The sequence below is a fragment of the Lathyrus oleraceus genome, chromosome 7 (genome assembly GCF_024323335.1).
Source record: "Lathyrus oleraceus cultivar Zhongwan6 chromosome 7, CAAS_Psat_ZW6_1.0, whole genome shotgun sequence".
NCBI classification, from domain to species: Eukaryota; Viridiplantae; Streptophyta; class Magnoliopsida; order Fabales; family Fabaceae; genus Lathyrus; species Lathyrus oleraceus.
This window is the reverse complement of record NC_066585.1, coordinates 109,801,176-109,819,767: the sequence shown is the minus strand read 5'-3', so window position 1 is coordinate 109,819,767 and position 18,592 is coordinate 109,801,176. Positions and strand designations below refer to the sequence as shown.

At 31.2% G+C, this 18,592-nt stretch overlaps 1 protein-coding gene across 1 annotated transcript; it reads right to left on the bottom strand.

Annotated features, from left to right (window-relative positions):
- Window positions 1-2,177: 2,177 nt before the first annotated feature.
- LOC127108056 (uncharacterized protein At4g06598) lies at window positions 2,178-6,144 on the bottom strand. The gene is made up of 5 exons (XM_051045417.1): window positions 5,985-6,144; window positions 4,067-4,805; window positions 3,491-3,566; window positions 3,241-3,367; window positions 2,178-2,884 (listed from the first exon to the last, which is right to left on the bottom strand). The coding sequence occupies exons 2-5, from the start codon at window positions 4,786-4,788 to the stop codon at window positions 2,673-2,675; spliced, it is 1,137 nt and encodes a 378-aa protein (XP_050901374.1). The 5' UTR covers window positions 4,789-4,805; window positions 5,985-6,144; the 3' UTR covers window positions 2,178-2,672.
- Window positions 6,145-18,592: the final 12,448 nt, after the last annotated feature.

The following is an 18,592-nucleotide window of genomic DNA, read 5'->3' as shown; positions in this document are numbered from 1 at the left end:
CTTGCCGTTAGAGGTCGCGTAGTTCCAGTTCAGCACGCCTCACAGTGTGGGGATGGTTACTTATAGTGGTACCTCATTGTATCACACCCATGCAACATTCCACATGTTGAGCATGCAAATGATGTTGGGCCTTATGATGTTGCTAGACATTTTCCTGAGAGATGTTTGCGACAGTTTGGTTATGTTCAGAGCATCCCACGACCAGTTCTGGATATACCATATGCGGGAATTGACAGGTAGTTTCAAAGTAACATCATCAGCTCTGGTCTTGCCGTTAGAGGTCGCGTAGTTCCAGTTCAGCACGCCTTACAGTGTGGGGATGGTTACTTATAGAGGTACCTCATTGTATCACACCCATGCAACATCCCACATGTTGAGCATGCAAATGATGTTGGGCCTTATGATATTGGGATATCTGTCGATGACGTGTCGATGACGTGTCGTCGCCGCCTCCTACAGCTGACACTGATGACCAATAGTGCCTCCAGATAATTGCAGCTATTATGAATAACCTCATGGGTTTGATAAACCCATATGGCGAGATTTATTATGGATTATCTTGTGTTGCATACATAGCCCGTGTAGGCCTATTTAGACATTGTTATCTTTATGTATTCTTTGTATATTATTTGTATATTACATGTAAATTACTCAGACATCTTCATCAAAAACTTCTTTATTAAATAATATTTTTTATCTTCTATTCATGCAACATCAACATAAACTAACATTGGACAATGGATTGCATAACTTAAACATAACTTTAAAAAAAGTGATAAATAAGAAAACCTAGACACTAACAAATGATTCTGGGCTTTTCATCATCTTCATTATGCCGTTGACAGACCTTGAAATCTTAGCATCTAACTCGATTTGTCCCTTTGTTAACCTAAGACGAAATGATCTCCACATCTCGTTCACATCTTCATCGGTCTTCAACTCAATAAGGTTGTATTTTATCATTCCGTCAATATCAATCTAATCTTCACGAAACTCTATCTTTCTCACTTTTCTGTTTTCGGTATGAGGCAACAATTCATTCAACTTGGACGTCCAGACGGCTAGAGAGATGTGGTGTCATCAAGAAATCAGAACTCTATAGGAGGTGAAGCTCTATTGAAATATATTTTTACTTAATCAAAAATTGAGGAAGATGCATCTTTTAAATTGAGGAAGATGCATCTTTTAAAAATAGATCATGATTACCAAAAAAAATTTATAAGAGTCTCTTTCAATTTTCTAAAATATTTAAATTCAAACTCAATCTTTGACACATATGTGCTAAAGAATTATGTATTTATTTATTTTTTAACTTGAAACAAATAAATTTTTTCTTTATATTTTTAAATTTAAATTTTATAAAAACATTTGTTAAAATATTATGAACCTTTTTATATTAAATTTAATTAAAATACACTGCCAGTGTAAAGATATTTTATACTCTCAGTTAATTACAATCATTGATTTATTATAAAAGTTTAACTTTTGTTATAATTAATGTAAAATACACAAACGGACAATTGTGATGTATTGACAGTGTAAAAATTTTACACTGGCAGTGCATAACAATTAACCTCTTTTATATTTATTATTTTTAAATTGATTTTTAGAAAAATATTTTTCAAAATATAATAAACCTTTTTATATTTATTATTTTTAGTATTCTATAACATTAATATATATTATTAAAGATCAATTTAAAAAATAATTGAAAAAAACTATTTTTTATTAAACTTTTTTTTTATGATTGAATTAAAAAAATGATTTTACAAAAAACTATTTGAAATAATTTTACAAATATATATTTTGACTTCTAATAATTTTTTCAATAAAATAATATTTTAAAAATAACTATTAAAAATAATTTTTCATTTGAAACAAATTTTTTTTTTACTTTTTTTACACAAAAATATAGACATTGAAAATCATTTTTAAAAAAATCAAAACAATCCACCCTAAATCTCTTGAAGAGCTTTGTCACCTATTGCACATAGAGGATACCATATTTATAAATAAATAAATAATCAAGATTTAACTATCTTGAGAAATATAAAAGAATAAAATTAGAGAGCATAAGACTCTAAAATTGAAGTCAATAACACTCTAAAGCTTCCTAGCCTTGGTCTACACATGAAAGCCGAACTTATATTTTAGGAAATAATAACCGAACAACAACGTCCAAAGTCAATCTAATCTTCTCACTGCAAACAGATAATATGTGTTCAGAAAAGATGAACTCCATTAAAATCACATTACAAATATTAGCTAAAGGATATCCATACAAAATAATAATGCACATCAAATGGCCCCAAGATATCTATCTGCTCTTTGCACTGGACCAACTTCCAACACAACGGAGATTCACAAGAGGTATTAAGTTACATAATCACTGGACTCAAGGAGATTCAGTAGGAGTGAAAGCTTCAAAACCATTGTTACCACCTCCGGCAGGTCAAGTCACAGAAATTAGAATTAAGATTTCAGCAATGACCGCCAGGTGCAACATTAAATAAATGGCAATAGTTTAAGTAAATAGAGAACATAATAACAACTTAAAACGAACGCTGAAATATCAGCAACGCGGGCAGAGAGAGAGGGCGCACATCCTGGAAATCTCTGCACAATCCCGCATGTTGGAAGGAAACAAATTTTATCACAGGGGGTGGCAACATCTAAATTCTGAGTGCTCCATTTGAAGGGTCGTGCCCCGAATTGGTGTCCTTGTGCTTCAGAGAAAGGTTAGCAAATTGAGAGTCAAGGTCTCTGCTGTTTGTGCGTCTATGACTACCAGGTGGTTGTTGTTGAGGCTGATGTGACTGCTGCAGATTCTGTTGATACATGCCGCGTAATCTTCCAATCTCTCTTTCCAGTACTTCCTGCTCCACTGAATATCAAATTGTTTAGTTTTTAGTGCTTCAAAAAAATTGTCAAGTCTGATGAAACTAATCATTAGTATAACAAGTTTGACTACATCATCCATTTTACCTAAACGTTAAAAACTCTTTTAAGGAGTTGTGAACATATAATCATGTGTGAAAAACTAACACTAACAATGGATCACAATTTAGCTATAAACATGTTCTAAGGTTGTTAAGGTATGATTAAGTCAATCAGGTACTGTTAATCACTAACTAACTGCTCCTAAACAAAAAACATATTCGCCATGAATCCTTAAACTATGAAACAGACCTTCATTACTTGAAAACATAAATGGATAATTCTTATACGATAGAAACTTACAGTATTTGATAAGCTGCTCCTGTGCTAAACTTTCTAAACGCTGTTTGAGTGCTTTATTCTCCATACTCAGGATAAGATTCTGCTGGTTAAGAAACTCAAGCTCAGCTGATACTTCAGACCCTTCTGCCTATGTATTGACATAAAAAGAATTAAATAGAATCTTCAACCTGTGAATATTATATATATACACACACATACATTTTTAAAAATATCACTCTGCAGCATAATATTGCTTTATTCTGAAACTTACCTGTAAAGACTGTACATTTCTTTCCAGCTCGGCTATGTACTGAAGTTTACGAACCCGTGATCGTTGAGCAAATTGCCTGCAATAACAGTACTTCAGATTTTTTTCCCATTCCATATATGGAATCTATTGGTTTTTATAACAACTAAGCCTTATCGCACGAAGTGGGGTCGGCTACATGAATCTATTGGTTTTTATAAATTTGCTGTAAAATCAAGTAGCATAAAAATAGTCAAGAAAAAACATTAATTTCATTTACTAGAATTAGAGAAACATTTATATCTTTTTTCTACACAGGAAATAGGGTAAAAGTTTTAGTAAAGCAGAGATTCTTCTGTGGCATACACAATCACTAATTATTTTTTCCTTTTCTAAGTATAATATTGAATTTGTTGTACACCATGTATCTGAAAACTCTAAAAAGGCCAAAGAGAGCACATGACACAACTTCATGTGATTGCAATATGAAACAGAAGCAAACGATCAAATTATTCATTCACTGAAACATGCTGCCTCCAAGTCATAAAAATGGTAAAATTAAACAAGTATCATAATAGCTACAAACAAAAGGGTACTTACTGTTTAGCACGTTTTGTATCTGTTTCAGAGGCAGATGACTTTGCATGTAAACCATCCTTTCTTTCAAAAGATGATCTAATGTCTTGTAAGCCAGATTCTACTGAATCATAATTTTCATTTGCAGTTGGTAGGATCCGATCTGCTTCATACAGTGTAGATGGGGTTGGTGATCCTGATCTCTGAAAAGCTACGCTGTCTTTGCCAGATGGAGCGCCACACATATTTGAAAAAGAGTCCCATGATCTATTTTTCTGTTTTGCTGCATTCATTTCTGAATACATGGGAACATGACGAGCATCTTTGTTACGATCAAAATCAGGAGGTGACCAAGCCGGAATAGATAAGAAATTCTTATATTTATACTCATCATGATCCGCATAACTGATGTTCGGCGCAGTAAGAGTGTCGATATATGCAAAAGAATCACTTGATGAACGCCTATGACCACCCTTCCTGACAGGTGTATCAGGCTCATTTAGGAGATCATCGAGCCATGATGGCTGCTCCTCAATAAGATGGCTCTCAGATGAAGTACGTTGGTGGTGCGCGTTTCCTTCTCTTGGCTTATTAACAGGTCTTGAACCAACGGTAGGATTTGAGACATAATCAGCATATGCTTGAGAAATACTAGGAAATGGGCTTTTGGGAGGAAGCAAAGCATGAGCCTGCTTTCCAGGATACACAAAATTTCTGACACCCGATGAGCTCTTTGAATTTGCCATAGAAGCGGGATCAATAACTGTGAAATTAAAATAACATTATGAATCACCAAACACTATGACCATGTAATAGATGCATTAAAAGCTAAAAGCTAAAATAAAGAATAAATGCAGTAAATAATTTTGAAGGATCTTCAAATGAAGAATGAAGCATGCCATCCAATAAGCAACAAGGATGACCTGATGAGCTTATGTTCTTGTTCTTCATTACAAAATATGACTAAAAACTTATGCTATTTGAAAACTGGGTACAGATATTTTACAAGGCTACAAATATGTCATTAAATGTTCGAAAAAATTGAAATTTGATGTATATGCAAATGAACTGCACTAACAATCAAAAGAGTTATGTAACCATTTTCCTATGCTCTTCGAAACATAGTTTTGGAAACAATAAAAGATCACAGTAATCTCAAAAATCTTAAATGAGTAAAACTAGATACTTCATAGAGAGAATCTCCTATGAACAGTTTGGAAGCATCACATATCAATCAGTCTATCCATTTCCATTGCAAGAATGCAAATCTAATATGAAATAGTACCAAGAACATTAGTTATCCTCACACATAAGAATCATCAATGATTTCAAGAGAAAACATAATAAAACCACTGCCATATTGCAAACAAATTAGCCTCTTATCTTTACAGAACGAATTGTAACTACTAAACCTGCCAAGGAAACAATAGTTTGCTCCCAATGTAACAGAAAACCCAAAAACAAGAATTTCAAAAACAAAAAGCATAAACCAAAATCCGAAGCTCGCACGCAACAAAACTACTACCTGAGGGGAAAAAACCCCAATCAACTGAGAAAAAAATCAAATAAAAAGTTGCATCTAATTACTAGTTTGTTTCAATTTCCCAGAACCCAGATGAGAAAAAACCCAAGATAGAAACTTTAATCTGATACCTTTCAAGTATAATCTACCTAAAGCATGCAAACAAACACGCGTTCAGAAAAATTGGATTTCAAAAAGGTCAACAAAAAGGGGGAAATTACTCTCAGCAGATTCCAAAAATGATGCAATGTGCGACTCTAAGGTATCAATAGAACAGCAATTTCCAGGTGATTGATGAAATTGAAGATACAAAAAAGTGATAGATTCGTTTCACAAACTAACAAAAATACAAAATTAAGAAAACACCGAAACAAAAAGAAAGAACCTAAAAAAAATTGAATAAAGAAGAGAAAAACTCGCCTTTGTAGATTGAAGATTCGAGATCCCTAAATGCAAATGGTAAAAGGGGCTTGAAATCAAAGCAAAGCTGTTAACTTTCTCTCTCTTATGTTAGGGTTCGTTTCTTCAACTACCTGTCTCTTATTGTTGAAGCTGTTGTGGCTTGATTGTAAAAATCATCATCACCAACTAATACTTGTTTGTGTTGTTCCTATAACTTTTCTCATTTTACATTTTCACCCCTTTATTCTCACTATTTTTCAAAACCCAATTTTTTTATTTCTTTTTCTTTTTTTTCTACTAAACAACAAAAACCAACTTGTTGTGTACATGTCCAACTTGTTCTAGATATTGGTTAAAATAAGATTGGACTAATATTAAAAATAGCTTTATCTCATTAGATTTTGGTTTATTTGAGATTCTTTAATTATATCACAATTCATATCTTAAGGTATATATGATTGATATTTTTAAAAAATTATTTTGATAAAAAAATTTAAGATTTTGGAAAAAAATTGTGGAGTTATATAATTTTATCAATAAAAAAAATTTAATATGAATTTTTAAAAAATTATAATACATCTTTTTTTTATATAAATTTATTAAGATTGAAAAGGATTCATTGAATATTTTATAAAAATAAAAAAGATGATAAATAAATTTAAAATTCATGCGAATGTTATAAAATTTAATAGTATAATGATTCTTGTCTAAAAAATAATAATAAAGTGATTTTAACTCATATCCTTCCAAGTAAAATTTATGTACATGGTTAAAGACAGATTGATTCTCTATAAATAAATTATTTTTGTTTATGCTCTTGTTTTTTTTAACAATATATTTGTAAGTAAGATTTTGTGATTGATATCGATGACGATTCGTTAATATATTCAATTTAAAATTAACACAACATAATTCTCTGTAAAGAAAATGACCAAATGTTTCACATGTCGAACAAGTTGTTATGGTCTAGGCCATGACCCAAGACACTTTGGTCTGATCCAACAAGACATTTGCATTAGAGCATAAGTTAATGACTATCTGATACATTCAACTGTCTCTGAGAGACTTCCTGCAAAGATGTACGTCGAATAATAAGTCAGAGAGACTTAAGACGAACAAATAGCCTAATCCTAATAATGTAGAAGAATTATGTCAGTTATTCCGATGTGGAACAAGAAAGTCGTGGTAAGTTGGTGAAATCCATTGTGGAAGGTCTCTGACATGGTGGTGGAGGTCTTTGGTGGACGGAGATTATGTGTATATATGTAAGGTCAACACTCTAATGCCCAAATTAGTGAAGTAAGGGAGAAGAAACTTGAAAGTGTGTGATGATTTGTGCCATGACGTGGCACAGCGTCACACATATATGAACAACAAATATAACCATAACCATTCTCAGTGAATGCATCAATTTATGTGAGGGACCGTCATATATATTTTAACTGTTGAGATGAGTGTGGTAACTGACTTCGGTGTGGGGCTTCTTAACGGGAGTATTGTAACACCCTGAATTTAGTTTATTTATTTAATTAAATTTAGTTGCATTTTATTTAATTATTTAAATTAATTTATATATTTTTGTTTGGATAAGTGGATAGTATATGTGTTTTGGACGGTGTTGGAAAGAGTTATGAGAATTGTAGAAATTAATTAGATTAATTTTAATTAGTTTAAGTTGAATGGAATAATTAAAAACAAGGTAGTTGTAGAAAAATAAGAGAAAAAATAGATTTGGTGGATAATTGAATTATTATAGTTAAATAATTAAAAATAAAAGAAATTAGAATATAGTAAAGGGAGTAGGGGCAAGAGAGAGAATATGAGAGTAAGCTGAGGGTAATAAGGGAATAACCTAATTAAGGAAAATTAGGTTTTGGTTTAAATAAAAAAGTGAGGGTTAGACCTTTTTACAATACATATTATTTTGGAGAAGAGAAAATAGGCAAGGGAAGCAACTTAGGGTTTGGGAAGAAAATGTCATTATTTAGGAGCTTAGAGCTTGCTTTGTCGGAAATCCAAGATAATTGGAAGATTACTCTTCTATGGGGTGTATATTTTATGAATGGTAGAGAGAGATCATCACCCTCTTATAGGTTTTTATTTTGATTCCACCATTGTTGATCTGTTCATGTGTTCTTGATGAAAATTGTGTAAATTCTATGTCTAATTATTGTGATTCCTGATTTGATTTGTGTGTCATGAAATTGATATATGTGTTCATGATATAATGATTTCAGAATTTGGTATGTAAGTTGTATGTGAGGTTGGATTTAATATCATTCTTGTTGATGTGTTTGATGATGATGAACACAAAGATAATTTCCATGGTGAATTGATGTTAATGTGTAAATTACGTGAAATTTGGTGTATTGATTTCCTACTATATACTTACTGGTGTTGAAGTTGGAGTATAAAACATTTAAGTATGTTAGGACACATTTGGATGAGGTTTGGAAGGGATAAGGATTGCTTAAACATGATTAAAACTATAATTTTTGGAAAAATTTGTTGATGTCAATCGATTGACATCCTGTGTCAATCGATTGATCACGTGAAATGTTGGAAAAATCTAAAAAAATCAAATTATGTCAATCAATTAATTCCCTGAATCAATCGATTGCGCTGAGCCAAAAAGTGAAGAAAAAAAATGTTGGGAGAAATTAGATCAATCGATTGACATTTCCCTGCAATTGATTGACACCTTGGAAAATTATGAAAAACTGTTGAGTTGATACATATTATTTTATCCGATTGTTTTTGCCATAACTTTAGTTTCGTCAATCCAAATGAGGTTTGGTTTGAAGAGTTGGAAAGTTAACGAGTATGGGTATACCATAGTGTTGTATTAAGAGGCTAGATGGGTGCTGGAATTTGTGAAAACTAATTGTTTTGCTTGTTACATAATAGTTGACGGCAACGAATGAATGGTTAATTGTGTAAATGAATGAATTAATTAGGAAACGATGTTAAGATGATTTAATATGATTTAGTGTTATGTGGATTTTTGTTCAATGTATGAATATATGATGTGAAGTGCAAGTATAATCATGTGAATTATTGTAAGTACTTGCTGATGATTGTTGAGATGTGTAGTTCGGAGGGAGACCTATTGTTGATGCGTTTAAATGCATGATTATTTTCAGTCAAATGTGGGGTTATGATCATTGTTGTGTTGTTGTCGTTGTATGATTGCTTACAATCGGATTTGAGGTTATGATCATTGTTGTATTGTTGTCATTGCATTGTTGTATGTCATTCATCATATGTTGTTGTTGTTGTGAAAAAGGCGAGTCACAAGTTCAGATATGATGACTTGTAATTTGTCCCAAGCTTATAGAGGGGGCTTGGAGCTCAGAGAGGGAGCTTGGGGGTTCAAATGTCGAATCAGATTCGTATGAAGAACCATTGTTGAGTTGGTATATGCGTATAAAGTTGAGTTGCAAGTCCGACTCAGATAGGGGATCGTGACGAGCATTGACAGAGTTAAGGGGTCGAGCATTGCATACATATCTGCAATGAATTTGGGTTAGTTGTTGATATGAGTTGATGCAAATGAGTAATTGATTGTGTAAGTTAATTGAAGTGTTTTGTATGAGTTTATGGTATCGATGATTGTTGTATGAATACATTACATGTTGGTAATTGTTAATTGTTGTTATTTATGCTACCCTTCATGATCTTTTGCACCGCTAACATATTTGAGCGTATTCTCACCCCTTTGCTTTATGTTGTTCACCATGGAAATCTTGCAAATAATTAGGAGTAGAGTTTGATTTCTTTGAATGGAAGATAGCTTCTTATAAATCATCTTCATTATTTTATCATTAGCATTTTTAGTCTGTTAAATGCTTTGATCTGTAATATCGGGAATTAGGAATTTTCATTATGTTTTGAGTTAATGCTGAAATATGTGGTTTAAAGTCTAATACTTTATTGTGAAATTGAGTTTTGAAGTTGTTATTATGATAATTTTCGCTGCATGTTGTTAAATGTTTTCGAATTTTTTTGGATGGTTGTCTTGGTGACACCTTAAATTGTCAATTAAACCTTTTTATATAAGTTTCGGGATTTAAGGTGTTACAAGTATAATTATTCATTAGTATGAATGGATAAAGTCTATCGTTAGGAATTTGTATTAGGCTTGTCTCATGGGTCCCTTTGGATGGTCTAAAATAGTTGCATTCAAGTCCTTTCTATAGGATATGAAGTTAGGAATATTGTTATAGAATCTTCGAGACCAAACTAAAGAAGTTTATGTCCTCGCGTTCGGTGACCATTGTAAGAGTTATTCAAGCAAGGGTAGAGACTGATGATAAGCTTAGTGTAAGTGGTTGGCCTTTGGAACACATGCATTAAATGTTTGTATTGTCATTGAGACGTCAATTTAGGTAGGTATGCCACGTGGACCTACGCATCTAGGTTCGAGAGGTGACGTCCTTAGAGTGCTTAGTTCACTCGAGTGTCTTTATGGGGTCGATCTCAAATATGGGTTGTTGACCATACCTCTCGATATTCCATATATTCCTTACCTCATATCTCAAAGATCCTGATTGTTTATAAATTAAGGGAATGCAGTAAGTTTCCCATTTTGTTTCCTTCACTTAATAGTTCCATACACCTTTTAGTCTTCCTTGCAATCTTCATATTCTAATTATTTTTCTGCTTCCTCTAACCTTGATCCATATTCATGTGATATATCTTGGGTCTTTGGTGATTATTTTTCCCATTCCTTAGAAACTTGTGCATATTCAAGGTACCACTCGCTTCATTTTTCATTTCAGTTCCTTGAATTTATTTCTAGGTATGGCCAATACAGGAAATCCAAACATCACATCCATATACTTGCTCAATAATTATGATATAAGTGATGCCTCCTCCCAAACCGGATTGATAAACCCAAAAATATTAAAGGTGCCTCATTTATAGGTAAGGCATCCCTTAGTAGACTTCATAGAAATTAATGATAGTTTTATAATATGGAGGGTCCAAGCAAGGATGCCATGAGATGGAATAACCCATAGAAGAGAGAAGTCTAAAGGTGGATATGACTTGAGAATGAGAAATCTCTCCCTTTAGGATTAACACCAGGGAAGCGCTTGTGGATTTTCCTTTCTTAAACTCCCGATGCCAAACTCGGATAAGGTATATATTTATAGAGACGAATTGAAGGCTCGAGTCTAAATTAAGGTCTTTACACACCTTAATGGTCGTGAACCTAGTGATAGAGAGATTAGGTGGTGAATAGTCTCAATCACACTATAGTAATCACAGTCATAATTTTTTATCTATTGACAGTGAGGATGAAATGATATGAGTGGGATAACGGGATCTTGAGAACCCCGCTGGTGTGGGCCATTTCCTTGGGTGGAATAAGATATCTTAGGGACGACGTTCGTTTTGAGTAAGGCGCGCCAAATATAAAATGATTATCGGGACGTAGGTTCTTCCTTTGACTGGGAAGTTTTACAAGTTGATCTTATGAATATATTATGCATTAATTTTGTCTGAGCTAACCCTCAATGAGTGAATCTTATCCATAATGGGGTTCAGACTTTCTTTTAATGAATTTGAAGTTCAGGTAATTAATCACTTGGGATTTGTCCCCTCGCAATTGCACTCCGTGAGGTGAGAATAAGTCAAGGTCTTTTAGTATTGATGTGAATACAAAAATAATATACTCACTTTAAAGTTTTTCTTCCATCTTTTCAACATACAATGCACCTCAACTAAGTCACACCAGGTTCGTGGATTTCTTTCCTTTAGGAAAAGGAAGAAAATGTTCAAAGCTTGCATGGATAGTTTTGAAAATGTTAAGAATGTGTATTATCTAGTTACGTATCTTAGTTATGATGCTCATGAAACCTTGTGTGTGATACTGGGGAGTCATATGGATCATAGAGACCTCTCTCTAAGGTGCACTCCTTCTTCTTCTCAAGAAATTTCAATGGTTATGAAGTGTATGAACAAGTTCCTAAAATGTACTTCCTAAAAGGTACAATGAGAGACAACCCATTGTTAGGTAGTGTTATTTGAGGTGTTTAGGGTATGTGGATTGCATATAGGGCTAGTTCACACAAATTGATGAAAAGCTATGTTTCTCCTTCTTAGTGAAAAATTGGAACCCTTCCTCAGTCTTAGAATTTAGGTATTTGTAGAGGTATCTCTGGGCCTGGATCAATGAGTGACGACCCGCTCCATTGCTAGATACATGGGAAGGAAGAAGTTGTTTCTTCCTTAGATCATGGACAAAGTGGTTAGTTTTTCCTCTCTGATCCCTTTATATTAGGACATGTCACCTCCTACTTTTTGGTGGGAAGTAGATAATGCATATACTCTTAGGTGCACAAAGCCCATTAGGGCGACCCTCTTCGGATATCCTGGCGGTTACAAGGCCCATATTGGGCGACCTCCGACTATGTGGGGCAGCTTGTCCTGCCTGTTTGTTTTTTCCTTTATGTTCTTTATGAACTACCGTGTATAAGGTCTTAATGAAACTATAACGAGACACAACGTATTGGAGGGGCAATCATTTTTTAGAGGATTTTGCCACTTATATCTACAAGCCTTGTCATTTATCACAAGAAGAAGAAAACTTAAAAACCAACCTCACCATGTTTTAAGAAGATATTCGTTTTGTGAATGAATTTGGTTCTTCTGATGCCAAGGCCACAAAAAGGAAGAAGCATCGCCTTGAAACCTTGTTCTTGGTATATGCAGCCATCAATGAAGAGAGGCGGAAAAATTTGGTGAGGAGAGGAACCTTAGTTGATTTATTAGTATTTAATATTGTTTGTCTATCAATATGTATTCACTATTATTCTTTTTTCCTATAGATAATATGATAATTCACAACACATTGGTGGCGATGAAGAATGGGCTAAAAAGTATGCATCCCCCTTTTGTTGTTCCTTTGGTGCAACCCGTGAATACAATAATGGAGGCCTAGATAGTGGTTGAGTAGGTAGGTGTGCAACAAGCACCAGAGCTAACAAAGACGATATTGCAGGATCAACCCCAAGGTGATAGGTTAAAAGATCCAGATGACCAAGGCCATCTTTCTTCTAATGGGAAGAGTAAGAAACTCCTTGATCATCCCGACCACCACGTTTTTGATAGAAATCTATTCATCAAGGACAACTAGTGAAGACTATTCCAAACGGAAAAAAAGGACAAAAAGTTCCATGACAACATTTATGTTTTTGTCAATGAAAAAATAGGTTAGGTTTTAGTGTTATGTTTTGAAACTAGGTTAATGATAAGTTTCAGAGATGCATCTCTGGAACAAGATAATAGGGTGCGGTTCCGGAGATATATCTCCGGAATCAACATGTCAGTCATTTAGTGGTCCATATTTATCTATGGCTTTTATAAATTAAGGTGCTCTTATGTTATATTTCACACAAACTGAAAATGTCTCAAATGTCGCCACTAAACATTGACAAATATGTCGCAAATGTCTCGTTCTCCAACGAAGCTTCCGAACGCACGTTCAAGCTCAACAACTTCACCTCCCTCGATGATATCAAATACGAAATTCATTATCTTCTATCTTACATAGATAACCGAAAGATTAAAAAGTTCGAGTACCGTTCACTGTCGATTGGCAACAAAGGGAAGATTTAGTTTAGTAAATTTGAGCTCAACACGCAAACAAATGTAAGGGTTATGTGGAATATGTTTTTCTGTTTCGAAACAAAAGTTTCTCTTGAGTTGCAAGCGACAATTTCAATATACGTCGAAGATATTCTGAAGATGTCGAAGCGTTCACCTGAATATTAAAGTGTAATGTTTCATTTTATGTTGAACTCATCTATGTAATCCTAAATTTATCTTATGAATCTTAATTTCAATTTGGAAAATCCTTTGTTTTGGGGTATGGTACTGATGTGTCTGGCTTACGGAAATGTAACTACGGAAAATTCTCGAAGATGCATCTCTGGAATAAAATAAACCAAACAATAGTGCGTTACTCTCAATGGTCTTACTTGAATGTGTGTTGGGGTACTTCTGGATATGCATCTCCAAAAACAAGAGATATTTTTGGACATAATGTGATAGAAATTTATAAGGTACCTAAAAACTCTATTCAACACTTGTTATTTTTGGTTGGACCATATGATTATCACCTTTTTCCCCCCAAAATATACAAAATTGCATATTTAACAAGTTTCAAGAACTGCATTTTTAGATCATATGTACAGAAAACCTCATACCCCACCATATTTTTGCGCATAATATATATATATATATATATATATATATATATATATATATATATATATATATATATATATATATATATATATATATATATATATATATATATATATATATTCTATACATTTTATCTTCATCTTTTTTTATAAAAAACTTTTGTATATTTTAAATTATAAAATGTACAATAAAATTTAAATAAAAAGTTTTATTCTTCTTTTGTAAAATAAATATAATATTTATAAAAAATTATTTATCTTAAAATAAATATTATTTTAAATTTTTAATACAATTATATTTTAAATTAATATAGTTAAAAAACATCAAGTCAATAAGAAGACAAAATTACTTCAGAGATCCGTAAGTTATTTTTTTTTTATAATATATTGGTTTTTTATTATTTTTTTAATAATAATTTGATCTTTAAATTATCAATGTGTGCACCGTTACTCATATTTGACATAGTGGAAGTGTTAATTATTGATGCAATTATTTTAACTGGTATGAAATTGATAAAGTGCAATAAGAAATACAATAGTCGCTCACACATTTCTTAATATTCTAAATGTGAGAAAAATGATGTAGAAATCACCATAAAAAATTAAATTATTAAAAAAAACTTAAAGAACTAATTTATTAAAAAAAATAATCAAAAGACCACTAATATAATTTTGTCAAATAAAAATTATTTGGTAAACTCAATATTCTTTCTATATTTTCTTAAACCATGTGAAAGCGTGTGCTATAACATTTTATTTTAAAAGTGGTCTTTATTTATCTTTCTTGACTAAGGTGAGATTGTTTAGTCAAAATATGCTAAAGCTATTGCATCGAACATTTTAAGACATTTATATATTAGTAGTAGGAAAAGATATATCTTCTAACATTACATGGATATATTTGAAGAAAAAAACATGATATATTTGACAAATAAAAACCTATATCCCCATAGGTATTCGTGGATAAAATATATCATGGATATGGGATTGATAGTTTAATAAATATTTGTGAATAAAATAAATGAATATTTAAATATCTATTTTTTAATGGATATGAATATGAGTTTAATAATTCTCGTATCTTATATTTCTTTTTTTAAAAGAAATTGAAGAAATTTTTTTAGATTCTATACAAATTTTATTGGTCATTTCATATTTAAGTTTCTTTTATACTTCTTACCTCACTTCAACATGTTCACCGTCCAATCAACCAATATCGTCATTCCTCCGTCCAACTACTACATCATTTCTTACTTCTCTATCGTCCGCTCTTCAATCATAACTCACAATCACAATATATATATATATATATATATATATATATATATATATATATATATATATATATATATATATATATATATATTATGTTTGAATGTTATTGTATTTTGATGAAAAAGAAGGAAATTAATGCGATAAAATTTTATTATTAAAATAAGAGTGAATTGATGAATGATATCTGATAGTAATGATCCTTAAAAGAAGTTGAATTTAATTTTTTTTTAAATAATTAAAGAAAAAGTATTATCCATAAATATTACTACCTCCGTTCCTATTTGTAAGAGACAAATTGTAACTTTCTTTTGGTCCTTTTTATAAGAGACATATTATAAAATTAAATTTTATTAATTGAGAAATCTCATTTATACCCTTAGTAAACAAAATGCAATATTTATTATTCATTGGGCATTAATGTTTTGAAAAGAACGTGCTATGTATATTCCCCATACACATAATGGGTATCTAAAGCCAAACCTATTCAGTTTCCATTGATATTAATGATTTGGAGGGAAAAAAATTCCCACTGGTTATAAAGGAGGGAAATACTACGAGTATCTTACTCATATTTCAAAGAAAACCATGAGTATGAACTCTCATCACACCTATGAAAGTAAGATTGAAAAATCTCATGAAAGAAAAGTGAAACAAAAATCTCATGATGCCGCTACCCGTTCTACTACTCCAGTTCCAATTAGATTTCCATTAGCATCACTAGAGCAAAGCAATATTTGACATATAGCCTTTCTATCTTCGTTATTTAGGAAACCCCGTTTTTTAGAACTTTCACTTATCATCGACTCTGCAATAAATCATCAAAACGTATAATCAAAACACACAGTGGACTTTCATATATGTGTTGCTCAATCAAATTAATAAAAAACTAAAAGAAAAATGGTAGTGTATAAATATATTAATGGATATCATCATGTATATTACCATGCATATAACTATATATGTTAGCCAAGTATATTAACGTGTCACACAGTAATCAATATATAAAGAGATTGCTCACCATTTTCATCTGCCATGGACTTAATTCTAGTAGATGAAAACTAAATTTCTAGTATGATTGAAATGAAACACCAACTCTCTTTATATAAAAAAGACAAATATACTACCAAAATTGGTGGGAAGATTATTTTGGTTTTTAAAATTTGGTGGGAAGATGTATAAAAAAAATAGAGGGAAATTTAATTTGCATCTAATTTTTCACGATGAGAATGTGGAAAGCCAATTTTTTTGTTGTAATTATTTTTGGATAGAATAAATGCTGACCAATTTTTATTATATCAATATTTGGCTTAATTATAACATTAATACTACTAAATGTTTAACTTAGGGGTATTTTTGGAAGTACAAGTTTATTTTTCAGAAAAATTAATTAAAAAAAATATTTCTTGGTTTGTGTGATTTCTTATGTTTGTCTCTTACAAATAGGAACGGAGGTAGTAATATTTATAGATATTTTATAACATCCGTGGATTATCCGTTTAACGGATATCATATTTATTCAACATAGCAAACACTAATATCATACTATCTGTCTCCATGAATATTCATTTACATCCCTAAACATGCATCAAAATGTTGACGTAATTTGTTACTTTTTATAAATAAGTTATTTTATGTTTATTTGTAAAAACAAAAACCATTCTTTTATAAAAATTACTATCCATTTGTTACAGTTTTTTTCTTCCTTTTTATCTCTTTTTCTAGAACTTATAAAAAAAAGTTTTTTCTCAAAAAATGTGCTATTTTATCATTTTATTTTTCAAAAAAAAATCTTTAAATAAGAAAGTATTTTGGATGAGTTCCCATACAAATCATTTTTAAAATACCTGTAATTTTTTACATGTTAAAAAGCTTCAACAATGAATTTATAAATCATAGATATCAAATTTAATTAGCATCAAGTAAACTTAAAATAAGCCTTTGTAAAAAGAATTTAAAGAAATAAAAAGATAAAATTATTTTTTGAAACCATAACAAGCAAACCCTTAAATCAATTATTACAAAAAATATTTAAAAAAACTACTAAAATCAACTTTTCATTCATAGCCGTTGTTAAATTATTTTTGGATTCTCGTCTTTTTATGGGTGTGTTTGTTTCAAGTTTAGAAGTAATATTTCTTGAAATCTTATTTTCATCATTATTATTACTTGGAATAATATTCATATCCAAGTGCTTGACAAAAACTAAATTTCTTAGGAATATTTATAATATTTATTTAATTTAAAAATTATAAAAAATAAAATAAATAAATATGAATAGTAATTGGGAGTTGTAGTTAGTTGAACTTTATTTTCATGAGAATGATGGATTCCCACCCTTTAAACCTTGAAACAAACACACTCTAAGTATCTCTAATTTGGTACCCTAATTTGGGTATTTTAAATAGTTGGTCACCTATTACAAAACCTACGATTTTGGTCCCCTAATTAATATATTTTTAATATTAAATAAATTGAATTAATATGTTTCTAAACTAACTAATTAATTAAAACTTTTAAACTTAAAGTCACTAGACTTTAAATCTATTTATAACCAAAATCCAATATACATAGTACATTTTAAGTTGTGTCTATTAACTTTATAAACACTCAAATTATTTTTAATCAAAACAATGTGAGACTATTAGGTAAGCATTTGATCCACCTCATTTCTCAATCAACATATTATTTTTATCACATGACATAGTAGCACTTTTTTTCTTCTTATCTTTCTACTTTTTCCCTTCTTATTTTCATCTTTTTTCTACAAATTTGGACCAATTGGTTTGGATGAAAATGAATGCCTCTTACACACTAACATTTCCTGCTATCTCACGTTGATTCATCGCATCACATAGAACTATTTCTTTCTTCTCTTGTTGTTCCATAGTATCACAAAGAACAACCCCTTTAGTCTCTGGCAAATATAACAACGTAACATTAGACAACATTATCACAACTCTAAACACACCATAATAGAATATAGTGTTCTTCTTTCCAGCAAATATAGAAAATGGTCAAAATATGCAACCAAACACAATTGTTTGTCTCACCCACAATGTTGTCGTGTTCTAAACACACGTCGGAAACAACTCTATAATGTATATTAGCAACACATTATAAGTTGTACAACAACCAAAG